The sequence below is a fragment of the Strongylocentrotus purpuratus genome, unplaced genomic scaffold, assembly GCF_000002235.5.
Source record: "Strongylocentrotus purpuratus isolate Spur 01 unplaced genomic scaffold, Spur_5.0 spur5_scaffold_14, whole genome shotgun sequence".
Taxonomy (NCBI): Eukaryota; Metazoa; Echinodermata; class Echinoidea; order Camarodonta; family Strongylocentrotidae; genus Strongylocentrotus; species Strongylocentrotus purpuratus.
The window spans coordinates 13,530,717-13,553,647 of record NW_022145599.1 but is presented as its reverse complement, the minus strand read 5'-3'; the positions used below and the strand labels follow the sequence as shown (position 1 = coordinate 13,553,647).

The following is a 22,931-nucleotide window of genomic DNA, read 5'->3' as shown; positions in this document are numbered from 1 at the left end:
TTTTGCTTGCAAGTACTTTTTTGGCTTGAATTCCATAGTATATACATTTGAATGAAATGCTATTCATAAAGCACTAGATAAGGATAGATGAAGATTTCCAAATTGGATTACTCAGATTGTTTCTTTTTTAACAGTTTAACAGTTTAAAATATTGAATATTAAACTGAGTTTATTAAACTCACTAGATTTATTTTAAAAACACTGCAAACTCCTTTCTCTCACATAATTTTAAACATAGTTTAAAATTTACTTAATACTTGCATTAATATTATATTCATCCCCGCTCATTTTAACATTATATATTGTTCAACTTTTGTGTTCATTATAACTTTAAAGTTTATATGTTTTGTAAATATGTTTTTGATTATGTTGATACCGGGCCCCTTGGTCGAGCAGTTTTTATAACTGAAAGGGCCACCCTGTCAAAATAAACGACCAATATAATAAATAAATATATATAACGATTTCCAAACAGATAACAAATAAATGCAATACATTTTCATTTTCCTGACGAATATGTTAACTGCATACAAAAATATCTGGCCGCATGTATTCAGAAAAAGGTAAACCGCGAAATTACAAGTGTAAGTTGGGCAGAGTGCTACAAAATCACCAAAATGTTCATGGTTCCAGAAATGAGGTGGTGCCAACCTATTTAAAGTCTTCGGTTTGTATGTTATTATTACAGTTTAACCCGACCCTGGGTTAAGTAAGCCCCTAGCCCCTATTAAACACAGGACAAATGTAAGACCCCAGGCTAACCATGTTAGACACGATTTCAAATGACTCCCAGTACCAGGTTTCAATTTAAGTGCAACATAGACCAATTGGGTTGATCGTAACCTATTGGTTACTGCATTCTTCCATGTCCATAGGCTTTAATAAAGGAGCAACCCGTTTCCAATAGGAAATGGATTAATATATTGAAATGAAATGAAACTTACTTGTTTCACATAAAACACCGATAAAACCTGGCAGGCAGGAGCATGAGTACGTTGTAATTTCATCCATACATGTTGCACCATTCAGACAAGGATTAGAAGCACATGGATTAGGTCCTAGGAAGACAGAAACAACACATATTGAAGGGAAATCTGCATTTGCAAAATAAAAATTTAAAGGGAAAATTGAATGTAGAAAATGTTGTCTTAGATGTGGAAGAAGCCGTGTTTGCTATTTAAAAAAATTGTTCTGATTCCTTAGTTCCTTGGTAAAAGCATTGTTAACGATTTACGAATTCACCTCATTCACATTGAACGCTTATCTTAATTAACAGATCCATAGCTTGCAATGATTATTTATTTTCCAGCTTGTACGATAGACAACTCCCTTCTACACAATCCCAGTATTGCATATGGATGTTAACACAAAGAGCTTCAAACGATAAATGTTCCCTGGATTAACTTTTCTTCATATTTCCGGTTCGTTATTGGGTTTAGTATCATGTAAGATTCTTAGTCACTTCACGTCTATTATACGTTTCGTATTTGCAAAAAACAATTCTACATCAGGTACAAGATACTTCCACTATTGGTTATACAAAAAAAAACACTTTTACATACTTGTCTCACAGCGCAGTCCAGTTATCCCAGCAGGGCAACTACATATGTATCCGTTTGGAATATCGAAGCAAGTTCCTCCATTTTGGCATGGTTCACTGGCACATTCATCTGTAAGGAGTCCGAAGTTTACTCACAAATATTAATCTACACTTTCCACTCTCCACCAAAGTCCCAATGAGTATATAAAATGCTTGAGCACTAGTTAATTTGGCAGCTCGACCGTGGTACAAATACAGGATCATACATTGAAATTTGATTAGAGAGTCACAAGTTTTTCAGGATCTATTTCGCTTGATGCATTTATTTCTCAATTCCAATAAAGTAAATAATTCTGTCGTGTATTACTTTACCAGACATGACTCTTCTCTTGCTGATAATTACCCATGCTTTTGGCATGTTCGTTCAGATCTTAAGTGTACGCTGCCATCATGTTGCTCTCCCGGGAGGTTTGCAATGCCTTCACCCATTGAAAAAAAGGTTTTATCTCTGTTCAATCAGGATTCATTCCACATTGGCACGGGTGTATAGTAAAGAAAAGATTGATTATAATTACCTGTGGCTGTTTCACAGCTAGTACCGCTGAAGCCGTTGATGCATTCACATCTAGATCTACCTCCTGATTCACCAAAGCACTGGCCACCATTCTGACAAGGTCTACTAGCACATTCATTATCAGCTGCTCAAAGGATAAAACATTGAGGTATTTATTGAAACTCTCATCGGTTAGGATGAGGACTGTAGAGATGAAACTCTCATCGGTTAGGATGATGACTGTAGAGATGTTGTGTTCTAGTGGAAAAATTATCGGCACTCTTGATCATATGGTTCTCGGTTCCGGTGCATTGTACTTTGTTATGTCATTAATCTACATTTTTCACTCTTCACACAAGTGCAGTAACTTGGCACCGGTTTCAAAGCTATTCTTTGAATGCTTTCAGTGCTTAAGGGCATCTGGGCTATTACATGTCAAATCCAGGGTATGAATAGTACAATGTACGCACCTTGAGCAATATTGATTTGGTTAGTATTATTATCAATATATAGATCATAATATTATGAGAATGATGATGATTTTAGTGATGTAGATGAGTATTAATATCATTTTCAATGTTTAAAAAACTTTAGAAATTATTGATAATAAACTGGAAATACTGCATCGCCTACAGGATTTAACAGTGACATTCTGTTCTTGTTGTATGAAAGCACATAGGACAATACAATACAGTGTGTCTTTGTGATTCGAAAGTGATACGGAAGGTAAACGTACAAGTGGGAATGACAAGACTCACCTCGATTTATTACCAAATTAGAATTGCGTTCTTGAAGAAGCTCTGCGAAATCACTGAAGTTTTCTACTGAATCCCGGTAAGACACCAGTCCTATGACGTAGGGAATGAGAGGATTGAGTCCTGAGACGGCATAACTGGTCTGACCAAGGGGAATTACAGCCTGTGTAAATGTAATGATATTACATTAATGCGGGTTACTCTTGCTCTGATCAATATGTTAAGAATAGTAATGTATTTATATAGCGCATTTGCTCTAGAATTTCAGCTGAGTCACAATAGTAAAGTTGTGATCTAATTTATTACTAATACAGACAGACTTATTTTTCTCGGCTTTGATTTGTTAAAAAGTGGAAAATTGATGCAATATTCAGAGTAATAATTTGCTATAAAGGAATTTTCAAGAAAAAAAAATTAATAAAGTTTACCACCTATCACAAAAACAAATATACTGAATCAAATGAAAAAGAAATGACAAGTTTGTGACCTTGTTACCTTTTGATGTATAACCGTTCAGGAATGTATTTTCTAGCTTTTCAACTATCTTGAAGGCAAACAAGTATAACTTTATTCTTTCTCAGCTTTTAAACAGTTCGTTATTTTCCCCATTGTTTTTATCATTCAATCTCTAATTGAAGCTTTACTTTGCTATTGCATTTTCCCATATGAAGAAATTTGGTTTTCCTAGGCATGTAATCCTATTTTTGTCTTCTCCATTTTTATTCTTTCTCCTACAGTACTCAAAATTCACAACACAATTGACCAACTATATCAAAAAGAATATATAATGATATTTTGATCATGTGTTTCGTCTTTGTTTTGGATTTTAAAAATTAATTTATGTCAACGTATAATTGCTAAATGTATAACTATTGTAGTCCCAACCAGCTACAATGATATTTACGTTCTATTCAAACGTTATATTTATGGACATACTTCTTTCTACTTCTCTTTGCATGAGCAGCAACAACAAAAATGACACGGCTGGAACCGGCGTGGTAGAAAGAAAATGAATTCTTGCAATCAAGAGTCAGTTCCACAGGAATGTGAAGTATATTTCTGCATTTCTTTTATATACGATGAAATACGCACCGGTGTAAAACATTCTAATCTAACTTGAGGCGTAATGTAACCATCTAATCGTTGAGGTCTAAACTACGATTGTCAATGCCTCTTCCATATCCCAAACTTGAGAGCGACCTGGAAAGATTTATCGTTATTGTCATTACCAATCACTTCTGAACAATCCTTAATGCTGTTTTTTAATCGACACGATTTGTTATAAATATCATTTGATAAATAGATTTTATAAAAAATCGTATAACACATTCTCCTGCGGCAGTTCCTCTGCAGTCAGTATGCTACATTAACCAATGTCTTTGCTTAAACCCTGGACAAAACACAAAAATATATACGTAAGCCTAACCCTAAACCAAGTCTAGACTGAAATCTTATATGCACTAAAGCCTGGAGCAATCAGGGCACTTATGATAGGTTTTCTCTTTCATCTATGTCACTGTCCTTACCTGTGTAAGTGTAGAAGGATCCTGAGTTTCGGTACCATGTACCACTATGTACCCATCAAGTCGCCCATCAGCAGGGGGATTCCATTCAAGAAAAACTGTAGCTCCATTTACTTCTGAGAAGCGGCCATTTATAGGTGGATTCGGTCCTGTGGTCGCGTGGGATGATGGTATCATTATTCGGAACTACGAAGGTGGTTTTAAAATGTACATGTACCTGTCTCTTCCTCGTTTCGAAGACATCTGCTTGGTAACAGTGGAAAACACTCCGTCCCTCGGAAAGTACATTAAATAGAGGACCCGTGTAGATCAGAGTCACTAACTGTGCATGTTAAGAACCTACTGCACTTGTTTTATAAGGGTAGGGGTAAACCCAGGTGAAGTGATCCACAAGCACAACCCAGTCGGTTACATGTATACAGGGTGGAGAGACCTGAGGGTTACACTGATTCAGCAGAAGCGGATCTAGAGGGGGGTTGGGGGGGTTGCAACCCCCCCCCCCAAAAAAAAATCCGGGGACCATTTTTTTAAATCTTATCTTTTTTTTTAAACTTGTAATTTTATTTTATTCTATTTCATTTATTATTATTATTATTATTATTATTATTATTATTATTATTATTATTATTATTATTTCTTTTTGGGGGGAGGGGGGGGGGGGTTGGGCGAACAAATGTCACAGAGTCCCTTGCCCCCCCCCCCCCATCAGCTTTTTTGAGGACACGGGCCACCGCCGAAGTGACAAGCTAGGCCAGCGTTGCCGATTCTCATCCCCAAAATCCCCACATTAAAAAAAAAAAAAAAAATTGGGGGATTGTTGAAGTCTTTGGGGATGAAAAATAAATATTTGGGAATGAAAATAATATTGAGTTTTATGAAAAACGAATTTGGGGATTTTCTGTCAAAATTTGGCAACTTTGGGGATATTTTAAGTGTCGTTTGGGTGGGGATTTTGTGAAGATTTAACCTGGCAACGCACGCTGAGCTGGGCTGCTCATTTCCTGGATTACTTGTTCAAGTTGCTCACTTTTTTATCAGTCTGGTCTGAGTGTAGTGACAAGCAATATGGAAGCAAACAGGGCAAAGAAGTTGCGGCAATCCAGTCTCGCATCTTTTTTTACTGGAAGGTATGTTTGAATCATGCAAAAAAGTTGGCATACAGGGTAAATTACCATACATGGGGGTGTAATACGGACGTGTTGTAATACTACAATTTGAGTAAATAAAACACATCCAGCGCCCACGCTTCGCGGGGAAACAGGCGCGGATCTACGGGGGGGGGGGTTAGGGGGTTTAAACCCCTCCCTTGGGCGGCCCAAAAAACAAACCAAAAAAAAGGGGGGGAAAGGAAAAAAAAAAAGAAAGAAAAAAGAACGCACGCTGGAGAGAAACCCTTTCAAGTGCAAATATTGTGAGAAGATATTCAACTCATCTGGTAACTAATAACCAAACACATGATAACTCTGGATATAACTGTGTATTTAACTGTTACTTGATTTAAAAAGACGTTATCATGCACTGCTTTTTATGGTCTCCATTGTGTTAATAGATGCCAGGAAAACATCACTTACGGGGTTCAAATAAACACCCAAAAAAAAATCGACTCGCCGCTTCGCGGCTCGTGGACGATGCTCCGCATCGTCATTATTGGTCAACCCCCCCCTTAGCAAAAAGCTAGATCCGCCCCTGTTCAGTTTGCTGTTCCCCTCCCAGGCACGCGAAATGATAAATGATAATAATAATGATAATGTACTAGTTACTTTTCGTAATATTATACACATGCAGATACATGCAATTCATATCATTACTAACTTCATAGCACTTTGAATAATCCGTTCTTATAAACAACAGTGCAGGGCGAGTTTATGCACCATACATACATGCATATTATCAAAATGACAGTACAGAAGAGCTACTTGATTAAACATATTAAGATACAATAGACACACTCTTTGCCTGTAACTATAAAACAAGTTGTGGGTCTAAAAAAATTGGGAATTTAACATGATTCATTTATAGACAACACTAACATGGAAACCATTATCTTACTTGTAAATTCGTTGAAAGTTACTTGATCTTCAAGCTGTCCAACACTGGTTACACCTTGGATATTCACATTATATTCCGTGCCGGCTGTAAGACCGACGGCATTGACAGTCAGTATACCGCCATCACGATTTGCAGTGGCGGGAAGTTGTACAGAGAATGGACCACCAACTTCACTGACTGTGACCCTGTAGCTTGGGTAGGTAAATTCAGGTCTATCTTGTAACATGACGTCGAAGCTTGTAGTTTGGATGTTTGAGACACTGGCGGTGAGATCAAGCTGTATGTCTAGAGGAGAAGACATTGCAAGAGTTTATAGAAATTTATGTCATTTATATTTTGTTTCTCTGTGATGGCATCATATTCAAATTGTCATCAAATAAAGAGATGCTTTAGAGATATAATATTTGTATGTCACTTTAAAAGAATATCATATCAGGGAGAAATATCCCCTAAGAAAAATTGCTTTTCATATGCCCTAATATTCTAAATATTGAAGGAATATCTAAAAAGTTTGGACAAAACTCTCATAGCACGTGTGTGCAGTCCAATATACGCAATTCTGTGTCCAGTGCGTGTGATTTTGATCAGCAATTAGACTGCGCACATTTCATTTCAATTGATCATACTTAAACCTCATAGTATACATTCATTTTCATGTACTACATAATCGACCTTTCCTAATTGCTTCCACCAGTTATTATTTTTCTATCAAAGTTATAATCTAAAAAGACCACTGTGGAGCTGCAGAAACCATGAAATCTCACGAGAATATGTACAGCGCTGGAAAATATCATGGATGAATGCGTATGTTCCTAAAAAGAGAGTTATATTGAGGAGACAGATGTCCTTGAAAGCCAGGTTTGTTTTATAGGTGTGTTTGTTTTACTCTCATGTTGATAATTTAGACAAATCATTATTGGGATCTAACCCCACACCCCGAATCGAGGGGGAATGGATACGAATACGCCCGAAAGATTGCAATTATTTTATATTCCTTAGGGTTAGCTGCAGCCCCTTGATCATATTTCTGTCACATTTTAAAGTTCCATCAGTACAAGAACTCAATAATACAATGACAAAATTGTGTTTCTACCAACCTGTTGTTGCCGTCTCTGAACCAACTTGAACGCTGCCCCCCGGTACGATACCAAGAACTGTTATCGTGTAAGTCGTACCCGGCTGTAGACTGCTTATAACCGCTTGGGGTACATCTGAAGTGACAATTCCTGTGTGTTGGCCATCAGCACTGACATAGTCTATGCGGTATATGAAGGCATCTTGTATTGGCGTCCACTCTGCGCTGATTGTATTTGGAGTTGTTCCTAGAATTGTGACTGACGTTGGTAGGGCTGCAAAGAGATCAAGATGCGTTAGCAAACTTTTTAATTCTAATATAATATATTACCTATAAGAGTATAAACAATTTCTAGGTCGTTCTCCAGTAGAAAATCATATAAAAAATGACCTAAATGGATGCCACATCGACAATTACACAAATGCTCCCAAAAATCGAGAATTATAGAATGTGAGGAAAGTGTGTAATTTTACCTCTTTTATGCACATATATACTTGATGCATATTTTTGGTGTAACTAATTTACAACTGAGGGGGCTGAAACGTCAATTTGATTGGGTTTAGATTAACATGTCCAATGAATACGACTGCCAAGACTTTCAAAAAAGTAAACCTAGGACAATTCTAGCCTTGTCCATCACATTTTTAAATGTCCAAACATATAACATATTTCGTAACCCAAACATGAATCTTATGAAATGTACAATAGCATATCGAAAATTGCCCTTTGCGACCATGTTTAGGGAACAGTACCTTACATATGGAGTTTAATAGTTCCCTTAAAGCAAGTCTCGTTAAAACAAGTATTTACATAATGCAAGTATTTATCAAAACATATTATCTTACAGTAAGAACAAAATGTATCTTTCTTTAATATAGACAATTAAACCATCCGAGAAGAGGGTCTTTCACACCTGCACAAATGATGAATAATAATGCAGCATAACAATGTATTTTTGAAAGAGAGAATTTTCATTTTCTATCGGCTGTTTGATTTGTATCTTCCCTTCTATTTTTACGAGATGTAAACAAATGTTCCATATAAGATACAAGATTATATGTTTGAAAACACTTTGAAAACCGACATGGCTTCTACCAACCAAAGAATATTTTATCATGTACATTTTTATTTAATAAAGGAACCTGGGAATAAGGACAAGGAGTAGGAAGTAATAAAATGTGCATGAAGATATTGTTTGGGATTAGGAACTCTTATTTTAACACTAACCTGTTGTTGTTGCAACTGTGTTTCCAACTTCCACTCGTACTGTATTCGTGAGGGCAGCAACATCAACATTGTATGCCGTTGCTGGAAGCAGGCCATTTAGTATAACAGTCTCTGAAGTGGCGGAAGCAGTTACTACATTTCCATCTGGACCAGTGTAGGATATCTGATATACGATGGTATTAGGTATCGGTGTCCATGAGATAGTGGCAGAGTCTTGTGTGGCTGAATCTACATTGACTTCAGTTGGAAGATCTGCGGTCCGAGCACACGTACACAAAAGACAATGTCACGTTAAGCATTAAAGGCATGCATAGTTGTGTTTTAAGCTGTGAAATTAGAATTGTAATACAAATTTGATAACTAATAGATAAAGTTGCAAGGAAAAGGCGTCCAAAATACAGTGGTTGCCGTTACTAGATCCATAAAAACACTGTTTGGAAAAGTATTTATTGAAAACAAAACTCATTCATAATATTTATAGTACATGATAATAATAGTAATAATAACATGTTCGTATAGAAATAGAATATGTATAATAAGAATATAGTGTAATAGTTAACTCATCAGCAATAAAAAAAAAGTTAACAAAATATCTGCCATTTCTTATTATGAAGATCGAGACGATTTTCCCTGAAAGCAATTATACGTTCCATATTTTCTAAATGTTTGAGAGCTCGTTGAAAAGAAGGAAATAGTGGAATAACGTTTTGCATTTTACAAGTGAATATAAAATATTTTGCAAAAATAATAACTGTATTGACGAAATACAAATAGAACATGAAAGCTTTTCAAACGAACTCTTTTCTGATGCGTTTTTCTGTATTTTTTTCGTACACGAACATGAATATTTCTTGTTTTTTTAGACAATTATGAACCAAGGGCATTGAATGCTTCCCAAAAGTTTCCCTTTTGAAAAAAACAGTGCCCTTCAAATATTAAAGGCATACATCTGCTCAAAAAAAACTGGGAAACCAGAAAAACATTAAATACATGTAGATAGAACTGCGTATGATATTTGTACCCTCTTCATATAACAGCTGTTCTACCTGATTTCGATTTTCATTTTCATTAGATTATTTTTAATCATATCCATTATCAATATCCTTAATTTGTTTAAGGAATTGGGCATCATGATGCTTTCAGTTGCCAGACAGTTTCCTATTGAGATAGGATAGGTTCGTCATTTTGTTCCTACGACTCTTTTCCTCTTTTTTTTGCTTGACATGTTAAAATCTACTGATAGACCTTGTTGTAATTGCATGACCCGTTATGTTTTATTATGTCAGCATATCATGCATTCATTCTAAATTCTCCCCAGACCCAAGAGTTGGTTCATGAGAGGGAGGACCAAGGTTCGAAACCATGTTGATTTGTTACCGCCCTCTGGACAGTAGTCTTCTTTATTAAGTCCGTCGGTTCCCAGGTTACTTACTTACAGGCACATGCTTTCTTTGCACTCAGGTAAAATAGACCATTAAACCAACCAACTAAACCAAATGCAAGTTTCGTTGATTCTTCTTACTTATAAAGGGAGTGGGGCACGAGTGAAAGGAGTGGGAGGGGAGGGTGGGGTTAGCACCTACTCCACCTTATAAATGATACACCATTAGTTCTCTGATTTCATTTATGCAAACATTCACCCTAGAACAGCACCAACTTATTTATGCAATTTGATTTCTGGCAATTGGAAGTCAAAGGATAATAGCAGGTAGATGAAATGCTTTAACAACACTAATACCTGGGAAGGAAGCATCCATAAATTGTAATACATTTAGTTCATAAACAACTCCGCATAGTGCGTTATGCAATCAAGAAAATGGCGATGTCCATGTTTTGCTGAGAAACAGTACTTTTTTCTTGCTTTAATATGCCTTTTACATACACTTTTGTGGGGAGGGTGGGGTTAGCACCTACTCCACCTTATAAATGATACACCATTAATTCTCTGATAAAAAAACATGTGGAACGGTTTACTGTATGATATAAACTTATATTCTTAAAACTATAAATTCTAGGATTATATCCAGCCCCGTTTTCATTTCATTGAATAGTTGGCATTTCTTTTATAATAATTTAAATTATTCATTTTCTCAATATTTCCTCTTTTTGCTCTGCATAAGTTCAATTCTTAAAGATATTACATACCTGTAGTGGCTAGTACATTTCCTAATACTCTTTGTCCCGCTCCATCAGTTGATTCCACGCGGAAGGTATAAGTAGTTCCAGGAGTAAGACCTGCTATGGTTGTTGTGGGGTCGGTAGTGGGATTTCCCGACTGTTCTACTCCATCCGGTCCAGTGTAGAATACCCGGTAGAAAAAACTTCCAGGAATTGGCGTCCATGATAATGTTGCCGATGTTGATGATACACTATCAACATTGATTTGTGTCTGTAGATCTGCGGCAGAAATTGTTCCATGGGTGAAAATGTAAAGGATAAAGCTACTTTAAATGAACAAGAAAAATCTGTTTTTGTATCAAGTAGGGTGGCAAAGAAGCATCTTCAATATTTCGTAAAATTAATTATATGATTTAGTTGCACACAGTGTACCTGGCAATTCCATGAATATGCAAACCTTTAAGTTAAATATTCAGAATTGATTGAATGCAACATGTATGGTCTCATTTGACAACTGAAACATTGCAGTTTATGAAACTGAACAGTACATTTTTTTAATGCGTTTTTGTGTGGTGACGAGCTATCAAAGTTGCCAAAGCTCTTTCAAAAAAGCTAAGTTTAAATTGACATTTTTGCCAAAGGAAAATATTTAGTTAAAATAACTCAGTTTATCTTGGACCCCTGGTCAGTTCTGTTAAACCTAAGTTCATGAGTTTATATTTCTCCATATATGTTTTAATGTATATTAACTTTATTGTGTATTCAGAACTGAACCAGATCTGTTTAAATTGAGTTTATAATTCTCCATGAGTGTTTAAAGAAGAACTAACACCAAATGATAAGTGTAGGTATCTTGAAAAAAGAGATGAATTCATGTCTTTTGATGTACAATAAATCTTATCAACGTGTACAAGATATATGAGATGAAGCTTTCTAGGCATGATGTAATGCCTTTTTGCATGACATGGGAGCAGCCATTTTCTTGAAAATGTGACATACCAGGCATTGTTGCACATCTATCATGCACCAAGCTTTAATTGAAAATACTTTTTAATCCAATAACAAAAACCTCTACTTTCCAAAGAGGGAAAATCATAGCTGGGAACTTAAAAAATACATTTGGTAATAAATATATTATAGGGTAACAATTGTAACTTATTTATTTAAAAAAACTAAAATATAGCGGTTGGAAAATGTATTTCATTTATGCAAACATTCACCCTAGAACAGCACCAACTTATTTATGCAATTTGATTTCTGGCAATTGGAAGTCAAAGGATAATAGCAGGTAGATGAAATGCTTTAACAACACTAATACCTGGGGAGGAAGCATCCATCAATTTGAATAAATTTAGGTCATAAACAACTCCGCAAAGTACGTTATGCAATCAAGAAAATGGCGATGCCCATGTTTAGCTGAGAAACAGTACTTTTTTCTTGCTTTAATATGCCTTTCACATACACTTTGGTGGGGAATCTTGTAGATTAAAGGGCAAGAATGCAATAAATCTCAGAACATCTTACGTTATTATTTGGGGTAAGTTCTCCCTCAAATGTATACTGATTTTATTTAATATTGAGAACGAAACATAAAAATTAAATTAAATTAATTTTGAATTAAATTTTGTTGTAGTTGTCATTAGGTAAGATATTCTAATTTACTGCATAATATACATGTATATTCTTTAAACTAACAATCCTAGGGTTATACCTCCCAGCTCACATCCTCCTGCCCATGCCCATCCCAATACCTGTAGTAGTTGTAGTAGTGCCCACGTCTGACTGTTGACCGGTGCTAGAAGTCGTCTGCACTCTGATGTCATACGAAGACCCAGGAGTAAGTCCGGTAAGAGTGGTTGTAGGATCTGTTGTGGAAACCACCCGTTGTATTCCATCTGGTCCAGTGTAGAATATCTGATAAATAATGCTGCCAGGAACAGGTGTCCACGAGATGACTGCCGTGTTTTCGGTGACCGAATCTACACGTACCTCAGTCTGAAGAGGTTCTATATGACAGCAAATTCAAATGTAATGTTGAGTATTTGTCATGCGAATGCATCGTGGAAGAAACTGCCTGGAACCATCTGGAAACAGTTGTTTTATGTAGCACCTATTAGTGTGAGCTTTCCGAATATATATATACAAATATGAAATTAAAAAACTTGTCTTACGCAGGTGCTAGTTTGCCTCATTTTCTACTTATTTTCAAACCCAGAACACTGACATCACGAATCAATTATGATAAATATTATACAATTGATAAGCGACGTAATGCAAATACATCCACAATATTCTTTAGTGGAACGGTTTCACTTGCTTTCCTTTCTTTGAACATGTATGTTGCATTTGTATTTCATTGCATAGTCAGCATTTCTTTTATAATAATTCAAATGACTCATTTTTCTCAATATTTTCCTCTTACAGTTTTGCATGAGTTAAAATCATACAAACATTACATACCTGTAGTGGCTGGTACATTTCCCAATACTCTTTGTCCCGCTGCATCAGTTGATTCCACTCGGACGTCATAAGTAGTTCCAGGAGTAAGACCTGTAATGGTTGTTGTGGGATCGGTAGAGGGATTTCCCGACTGTTCTACTCCATCCGGCCCAGTGTAGAATACCCGGTAGAAAAAGCTTCCAGGAATTGGCGTCCATGATAACGTTGCCGATGTTGGTGTTACACTGTCAACATTGATTTGTGTCTGTAGATCTGCGGCAAAAAATATTCCATGGATGAAAATTGATAGGAAAATTCTACTTTAAATAAACAAGAAAATCAGTTTTAGTATCAAGGGTGGTAAAGAATCATCCTAAATATTTTTTTTTTTTTTTTTTTCAGATTAAGTTGCACAAAAAAAATTACGGGGTGATTCCATGTAGGAAAAAAATTCAATGAATTAGTTGTTTAAGTTTTCATTAAGTAAGATAGAAACAATGTAAATAATCAATTTATTAAACGATAAATCTTCCTCTGAGCCAAAAATCATAAAAATAGGCAGTTGGACATGTACGTCCGACCACTTTTTAAACCCCAAAGACAGATGAAAGTTATTTTCATATCTGTACTATATATAATCCTAAGGATGGCACAAAACCAACTTAAGATTTGAAGGTACAGCGGGGACAGACGAAAAACGCTGTGTACGTCCCAACCGCCTGTACGTCAGACGGTTCATGTGATTGTTTTAAATCATGTGGAAAAGGAAAAAAGTGCCACAGCTTTCCAAGCTACGCTTCGATTTTAATGACCTCTATCAAATAGTGTTTTACAATTGTTAATATAAATTCCCAATATGAATTGTTACTTTTTCGTCAATGCTTTTAACAGGTCCTTTATCTAATCAAATAATGATCGAATAATCAGGACCTACATTTATATATGGGTTTATAAATATTTAATTAGATTTAGACATTTATTACCTTTTTAAGAAAGCTATACATAAGTTTATACAATTTATTGGCAATGTAATACAGATTAATCCACAATATTTTTTTCTTAAAACGGTGTCAATTTCTTTTCTTACTTTTTACATGTATTTTGCATTTTTATTTCATTGCAGTCAGCATTTCTTTTATAACAATTCAAATGATTCATTTTTCTCAATATTTTCTGTTCCTGTTCTGCGTGAGTTCAAATCTTACAAACTTTACACACCTGTAGTGGCTGGTACATTTCCCAATACTCTTTGTCCCGCTGCATCAGTTGATTCCACGCGGAAGTTATAAGTAGTTCCAGGAGTAAGACCTGTAATGGTTGTTGTGGGATCGGTAGAGGGATTTCCCGACTGTTCTACTCCATCCGGTCCAGTGTAGAATGCCCGGTAGAAAAAGCTTCCAGGAACAGGCGTCCATGATAACGTTGCCGATGTTGGTGTTACACTGTCAACATTGATTTGTGTCTGTAGATCTGCGGCAAAAAATATTCCATGGTTGAAAATTGATAGGAAAATTCTACTTTAAACAAACCAGAAAATCAGTTTTAGTATCAAGGGTGGTAAAGAATCATCCTAAATATTTCGTTTTTTTTTGTTTGTTTTTTCAGATTAAGTTGCACAAAAAAATGTACGGGGTAATTCCATGTAGGAAAAAAAATACAATGAATTAGTTGTTCAAGTTTTCATTAAGTAAGATAAAAACAATGTAAATAATCAATTTATTTAACGATAAATCTTCCTCTGAGCCAAAAATTATAAAAATAGGCAGTTGGACATGTACGTCCAATTACTTTTTAAACCCCAAAGACAGATGAAAGTTATTTTCATATCTGTACTATATAATCCTAAGGATGGCACAAAACCAACTTAAGATTTGAAGATACAGGGGGGACAGACGAAAAACGTTGTGTACGTCCCAACCGCCTGTACGTCAGACGGTACATGTGATTGTTTTAAATCATGTGGAAAAGGAAAAAAGTGCCACAGCTTTCCAAGCTACGCTTCGATTTTAATGACCTCTATCAAATATTGTTTTACAATTGTTAATATAAATTCCCAATATGAATTGTTACTTTTTCGTCAATGCTTTTGAAAGGTCCTTTATCTAATCAAATAATGATCGAATAATCAGGACCTGCATTTATATATGGGTTTATAGATATTTAATCATATTTAGACATTTATTATCTTTTTAAGAAAGCTATACATATATATTTATACAATTCATTGGCAATGTAATGCAGATTAATCCACAATATTATTTCGTTAAAAAAAAAACGGTGTCAATTTCTTTTCTTACTTTTTACATGTATATTGCATTTTTATTTCATTGCAGTCAGCATTTCTTTTATAACAATTCAAATGATTCATTTTTCTCAATATTTTCTGTTCCTGTTCTGCGTGAGTTCAAATCTTACAAACATTACATACCTGTAGTGGCTGGTACATTTCCCAATACTCTTTGTCCCGCTGCATCAGTTGATTCCACGCGGAAGTTATAAGTAGTTCCAGGAGTAAGACCTGTAATGGTTGTTGTGGGATCGGTAGAGGGATTTCCTGACACTTCTACTCCATCCGGCCCAGTGTAGAATACCCGGTAGAAAAAGCTTCCAGGAATAGGCGTCCATGATAATGTTGCCGATGTTTCTGATACACCATCAACATTGATTTGTGCCTGTAGATCTGCGACAGAAATTGTTCCATGGATGAAAATTGATAGGAAAATTCTACTTTAAACAAACAAGAAAAATCAGTTTTTGGATTAAGGAGGGTGGCAAAGAATCATCATAAATATTACGTAAAAGTCATTTTTCAGAAAAAGTTGACAAAATAGTTACGGGGCGATTCAATAAAGAAAAAGATAACAATAAATTATTCGTTATATTGTGTAAGTTGTCATTAAGTAAGATTTAACAGATGAAAATAATCAATTTATCAAACGATAAACCTTGTCCTGAACCACAGATTATATAAATAGGCAGTTACGTTGGACATGTACATCAGACCTCTTTTCAAACCCCAAAGTCAGATGAAAAGCTGGTTTCATATCTACTCCAAAAGGCGGCACACAACCAATTTGAGATTTGAAGATACAGGGGGCACAGACAAAAACAGGATGTGTCCGTCACAACCGTGTGTACGTCATACGCTACATGTAATCGTTTAAAATCTTGTTTTGTCAAAATATTTAAATCCTGTTGGAAAGGAAAAAATGTAATAAACCTTTCCAAGCCTTAATGCTTTGAATTTAATGATCTATATAAAATATTCTTTAAAATTATTAATATATTCCCATTATGAGTTGTTACTTTTTCATCAAAGCTTGTGACAGATCCCTTATTAATCAAATAACGATCGAAAAATCAGGACCTACATTTATGTATTGATTTATAAATATTGAATTAAATTTAAACATACATTTTTTTCATATAAAGAAAGCTATCCATTTATGTATAATAGCAACTTATTTTACACAGGTGCTGGTTTGCCGTCATTTTCTTCTTATTTTCAAACCCCAAAAACTGACATTACGAATCAATTATGATTAATATTATTCAATTCATTGGCGATGTATATATCCACACTATTCTTATGTTAGGTGTTACCTTCTTTTCTTTCCTTTACATGTATATTGCATTTTAATTTCATTAAATAGTTGGCATTTCTTGTTAATTAATTCAAATGATTCATGTTTCTCAATATTTTCTCTTTCTGCTCTGCATGAGTTCAAACCTTTCACACATTACATACCTGTAGTGGCTGGTACATTGCCCAATACTCTTTGTCCCGCTGCATCAGTTGATTCCACGCGAAAGTTATAAGTAGTTCCAGGAGTAAGACCTGTAATGGTTGTTGTGGGATCGGTAGTGGGATTCCCCTGCACTTCTACCCCATCCGGCCCAGTGTAGAATACCCTGTAGAAAAAGCTTCCAGGAATAGGCGTCCATGATAATGTTGCCGATGTTTCTGATACACCATCAACATTGATTTGTGCCTGTAGATCTGCGGCAGAAATTATTCCATGGATGAAAGTTGATAGGAAAATTTTACTTTAAACAAACCAGAAAATCAATTTTAGTATAAAGGAGAATGGCAAAGAAGCATACTTAATATTTCGTAAAATTTATTCTATGGTTAAGTTGCACACAATAATGTACCTGGCAATTCCATAAATACGTAAACCTTTAGGTAAAATATTCGGAATGGACTGAATGCAACAGAAATGGTTTCATTTGACAACTAAAACATTGTAGTTTATGAAACTGAACAGTATGATTTTTTTTTTAGAAAGTTTGAATTGAATTGAATTGAAACTTTTGCCAAAGGAAATATTTAGTTAAAATAGCTCAGTTTATCTTGGAACCCTGGTCAGTTCCCAAAGGATCATCCTAAATGTAAAAATAATTTGTCAAATTACGTTGCACAAAAAAATTACGGGGTAATTGCATGTAGGAACAAATTACAATGAATTAGATGTTATATTGTTGAAGTTGTCATTAAGTAAGATATAGACAATGTAAATAATCAATTTATCAAACCATCAATAGTCCTCTCACCACAAATTATAAAAATAGACAGTTAGACATGTACGTCCAATCTCTTTCCTCAGGTACTATGTCCCATTTGCAGGCCAAACAAAAAATGAAGAACTAAGTTTTCAGTAAGTATGATATAAAATATGAAATTTATCAAAAAACAAATCTGCTTCTCACAACAAATTACAAAAATAGCCAGTTGTACATGTATTTTCCGTGTCGGGATTTGAACCGTCGACCTTCGCATTTCCAGTCAAGCGCCTTAGACCACTCGGCCACGACATATATACCTGTTTATTCTTTTATAAACTATAAATCCTAGGGTTATACCACCCCACCCCAAACCTTTCATATACCTGTAGTAGTTGTAGTAGTGCCCACGTCTAATTGTCCAGTGCTAGAAATTGACTGCACTCTGATGTCATACTGAGATGCAGGAGTAAGTCCGGTAAGGGTGGCTGTAGGGTCTGTTGATGTAACCACCTGTTCTACTCCATCTGGTCCAGTGTAAAAAATCCGATACAGAATGCTGCCAGGAACAGGTGTCCACGAGATGACTGCCGTGTTTTCGGTGACCGAATCCACACGTACCACAGTCTGCTGAAGAGCATCTATATGTTACAGCAAATTCAAATGTATTGTTGAGTATTTGTCATGCGAATGTATCGTGGAAGAAACTGCCTGGAAGCATCTGGAAACAGTTTATTATGCAGCACCTAAGAATTAGTGATAAGTTTCAGAATACATTTATATATATATATATATATACTTAGATTTTGGTCTATTCATCCGTACAGTGCTCAATGCCTATAGGCAGAGCAAAATATATATCCATCATCCAGAACCTCCCAGCATCGATAACCCGCCGAATAGCAGACATCTCATGCGATGAAGAGACTTTCAACGAAGCTTCCCCTGACTACAACGATGCCATAAAAGCCAGTGAATTTGCTGAAACCCTCACCTTCACGAAGGAGCGCCCGACAAGGAGAAAGCAAAACCGGAAACGAAACATCATCTGGTTCAACCCTCCATTCAGCAAAAACGTCGCAACCAACATCGGCATATTGTTCCTGAGGCTTGTTGATAAGCACTTCCCAAAGAAATCAAAATTCAACAAGATATTCAACAGAAACACGCTCAAAGTCAGCTACAGCTGCATGCCGAATGTCACCAGCATCATAAAGGCGCACAGCGAGCAGATTCATCCACGGACGACCAAACCAAGCCGAAAACCCGCAACTGCCGAAAAAAGAATGTGTGCCCCCTACAAGGAAACTGCCAGGCCGGCAGTATCATCTACAGTGCCAAAGTATCCGGCCCAGAAAGCCCTACGCAATATATTGGACTAACCGAGCCCCCCTTCATGCTGAGGTACGGCAACCATCTACAGTCCTTCCGACATGAGAAGCACAAAAACAGCACAGAACTCTCCAAACACATTTGGCAACTCAAATACCAAAGCACCCCATTCGTCATCGAGTGGTCGATCTCCAGCAAGACCTAGGCGTACTCCAGCGAAACGAAGAAATGCAACCTGTGCCTAACTGAGAAGCTTGCCATCATCACCGACGAGAAACAGACACTCCTGAACAAAAGACCAGAACTCATCTCCAAATGCCGCCATGAAAACAAATTCTACCTCTGCAACTTCAAAAGAGACTAAACTTAAATAATTAATTAAATATTTATGTACTAGCACCTAGGTGGAGACTATTTTGCGATACCCCCTCCCATGTTTAAAATTCCATCGCAGTACCTGAGCAATTACAATGGCCCCTTTACCCATGAGTAAATGTTATTGTTTTATATTGTATTAGCTAAGTCTTATTTTGAACGTATTTGCACCCAGGTGGTAGAGTAATCATGTACTTTTAAGAATGCTACCAGTTACCTGATGATCGCTCACAAGGCGTGAAACTCGGAGTTGCAACCATGTTCCATTAGTCTGCCTTATTCAAAATATATATATATATATATATATATATATATATATATATATATTTACATACAAATATGAAGAAAACAAAACTTATCTAATACACAGGTGCTGGTTTGCCACATTTTCTACTTGTTTTCAAACCCAGAACACTGACATCACGAATCAATTATGATAAATATTTTACAATACATTGGCGATGTAATGCAAATAGATACAATATTCTTTTGTGGAACGGTATCACTTTCTTTTCTCACTTCTGGCATGTATATTTCATTTTTATTTTATTTAATAGTTGGAAAGTCTTGTTTAATAATTCAATAGATTTATTTGTCTCATTATTTTCTCTTCCTATTCTGCACAAGTTGACATTTTGCAAACATTAAATACCTGTAGTGGCTGGTACATTGCCCAGTACTCTTTGTCCCGCCCCATCAGTTGATTCCACGCGGAAGGTATACGTAGTTCCAGGAGTAAGACCTGTGATGGTTGTTGTGGGGTCGGTAGTGGGATTCCCCTGCACTTCTACCCCATCCGGCCCAGTGTAGAATACCCGGTAGAAAAAGCTTCCAGGAATAGGCGTCCATGATAATGTTGCCGATGTTGTTGATACACTATCGACATTGACATTTGTCTGTAGATCTGAGGCAGAAATAATACAATGGATGAAAATTAACAGGAAAATGCTACTTGCAATAACAAGATAAATCAGTTTTAGTATCAAGGAGGATGGCAAAGAAGCATCCTGAATATTCCTTAAAAAGGGATTCCATGGTTAAGTTGCACAAAACAATTTACCGGACAATTCCAAAAATACGTAAACCTTTAGCTCAAAATCTCTTACTTGACTAAATGAAACATATAGGGTGTCATTTGAATGCTAAAATATTGCAATATATGAAAATAATAAGTATACTTTTATAGACTGTGTTTCTGGGTAGTAACCAGCTATTGGGGTAGCCATAGAAACCAGTGGCTAATTTAGCATTTAAAAAAAATCCCAGTTCTAAATCAAAATTTTGCCAAAGAAAAAAAAACAACCTAAGTTTCATTAAGTACGATATGAAATATAAAATTAATACATTTATCAAACTTAAATCTTGTTCTCACCACATATTACACAAATAGCCAGTTGTACATGTATGTTTCTCGTCGGAACTCAAACCTTCGACCTTCGCATCTCCAGTCAAGCGCCTTGAACCACTCGGCCACGACATATTTAAAATTGTATTCTTAAAAACTATAAATCCTAGGGTTATACCACCCCACCCCAAACCATTCATATACCTGTAGTAGTTGTAGTAGTGCCCACTTCTAATTGTTGTCCGGTGTTAGAAGTTGACCGCACTCTGATGGCATACTGAGTTCCAGCAGTAAGTCCGGTAAGTGTGGTTGTAGGGTCTATTGAGGATACCGACCGTTCTACTCCATCTGGTCCAGTGTAGAATATCTGATAAATGACGCTGCCAGGAACAGGTGTCCACGAGATGACTGCCGTGTTTTCGGTGACCGAATCCACACGTACCTCTGTCTGAAGTGCATCTATATATGACAGCAAATTCAAAGGTATGTTCAGTATTTATCACGTGATTGCAACGCGGAAGAAACTGCATGGAAGCATTAGACAACAGTTGATAACGTATCAACTTAGCATTAATGTACTCTTTGAAGTTTCGGAATCATCCAAATGAGAAGAAACTGAATCAGTCATATCGAAGGACAAATGCAATCCACACAGATATCATATGTGAATGGGATTTGTTCTAAAACATTTTACATCTTTCCTGCCAAATTTTGAATATATTCTCCAAAATCAGGTATAAAAATCAACTTAATTCTTTAAAACATTTCTATAAATTCACTCAGTTTTCTTTGGATTCAGATTATTTGTTTTCTGGATTTATATCCAACTCTTGCCTAATATGAACAATCTAATAAAACACATAGCCAAAACACTTTCACCTGATCTTAATAACTTTATTTAGAAACTAGATCACAAAGCATTCTATATTGTGTTTGTTTATCCGGCACACATAGTACCAAAGCAACATTTCTAACAAAGGAAACAAAGAAAAGAAAGAACTCGATGATAGAAAAATAACAATATACCTGTTGTTCCAGATACAGAACCGACATCCCGCTGGCCGTTGATGGATGAACTCCTCACCGAGAATTGATATACGGTGCCAGGGTTAAGATTTGGGATAACGGCCGAAGTTGTAAAAGACTGGGCAGTGTTCGTAGTCGTGCCATCAGAATATGTAATTGTGTAGGAAAAAGCACCTGGTATAGCGGTGTAAGACAATGTCGCCGTGTCTGATGTTATGCTGTCCAGGGTCACTTGTGACAGGAGGTCTGAAATAAAAGGTAAAGACTACTGTCATGTCTCTATCTATCTCTGGCATCTCAATATAGCATTTCCTCTTTTGGCTGTTTAGGTTATCTTCCCCCCCCCCCCATTTTCATAGAGAAGAGAGGATAGGAATAAGAAAACATGGTGAGGGGTATTTATACTGAAAGCGAGAACAAAGAACGAAAAGACGTAGAGTATTAATATAATTGCGACATGAAAATTAACACAACAACAAACAAAAGCTGCCTTATATATGAAAGAACTTATTACCTGGTATTGATAAAGCAGGGGCATTGGTCATAATGAAAAGAATTTATTTTGTATGTACGTGACTTTTGGAAGGTGGGGAGATGTGGGGATGCATGTGTGTATGACTGTCTTCCTTCGTTTTGATGTAATATTGACGGCAATTATTGAATTCGCCAGTAATTCATTTAAAAACTTCGCTGTTCATTTTGTACTCACTTCGAGAACCATAACACAGACAAGCACACGCACATATGCAAACATGGTGTTTTGAAGATACAGGGGAGTCTGACGTAAAAAATTTGTGTAAGTCCCTCCCGCCTTAACGTTAGACGCTACATATAATTGTTCAAAATATTTTTTGTCAGAATATTTAAATGCTGCTGGAAAAAGAAACAAACTTTTTAAGCCTCCATGTTTGAATTTAATAACCAACGTGAAACTTTTTTCAAGATGTTCTGTTAAATATTTATGTTCTTCTTATCCTGAAAATTCTTTTCACTTCAATTGTTCTTTTGCCTGAAGTTATCACACCTACGGAGGAAGATAGTTCCTTTCATCTATTATTACAGAAACTCTAT

At 36.0% G+C, this 22,931-nt stretch overlaps 1 protein-coding gene across 1 annotated transcript; it reads right to left on the bottom strand.

Moving 5' to 3' along the window:
* Window positions 1-1,583: 1,583 nt before the first annotated feature.
* Window positions 1,584-18,423, bottom strand: LOC105446604 (tenascin-N-like). The gene is made up of 14 exons (XM_030985074.1): window positions 18,404-18,423; window positions 17,028-17,191; window positions 15,708-15,959; window positions 14,498-14,749; window positions 13,301-13,552; window positions 12,592-12,846; window positions 10,868-11,119; window positions 8,723-8,974; window positions 7,518-7,769; window positions 6,421-6,705; window positions 4,375-4,520; window positions 2,852-3,011; window positions 2,116-2,351; window positions 1,584-1,670 (listed from the first exon to the last, which is right to left on the bottom strand). Exons 1-14 carry the CDS (start codon window positions 18,421-18,423, stop codon window positions 1,584-1,586), a joined length of 2,865 nt encoding a protein of 954 aa, XP_030840934.1.
* Window positions 18,424-22,931: the final 4,508 nt, after the last annotated feature.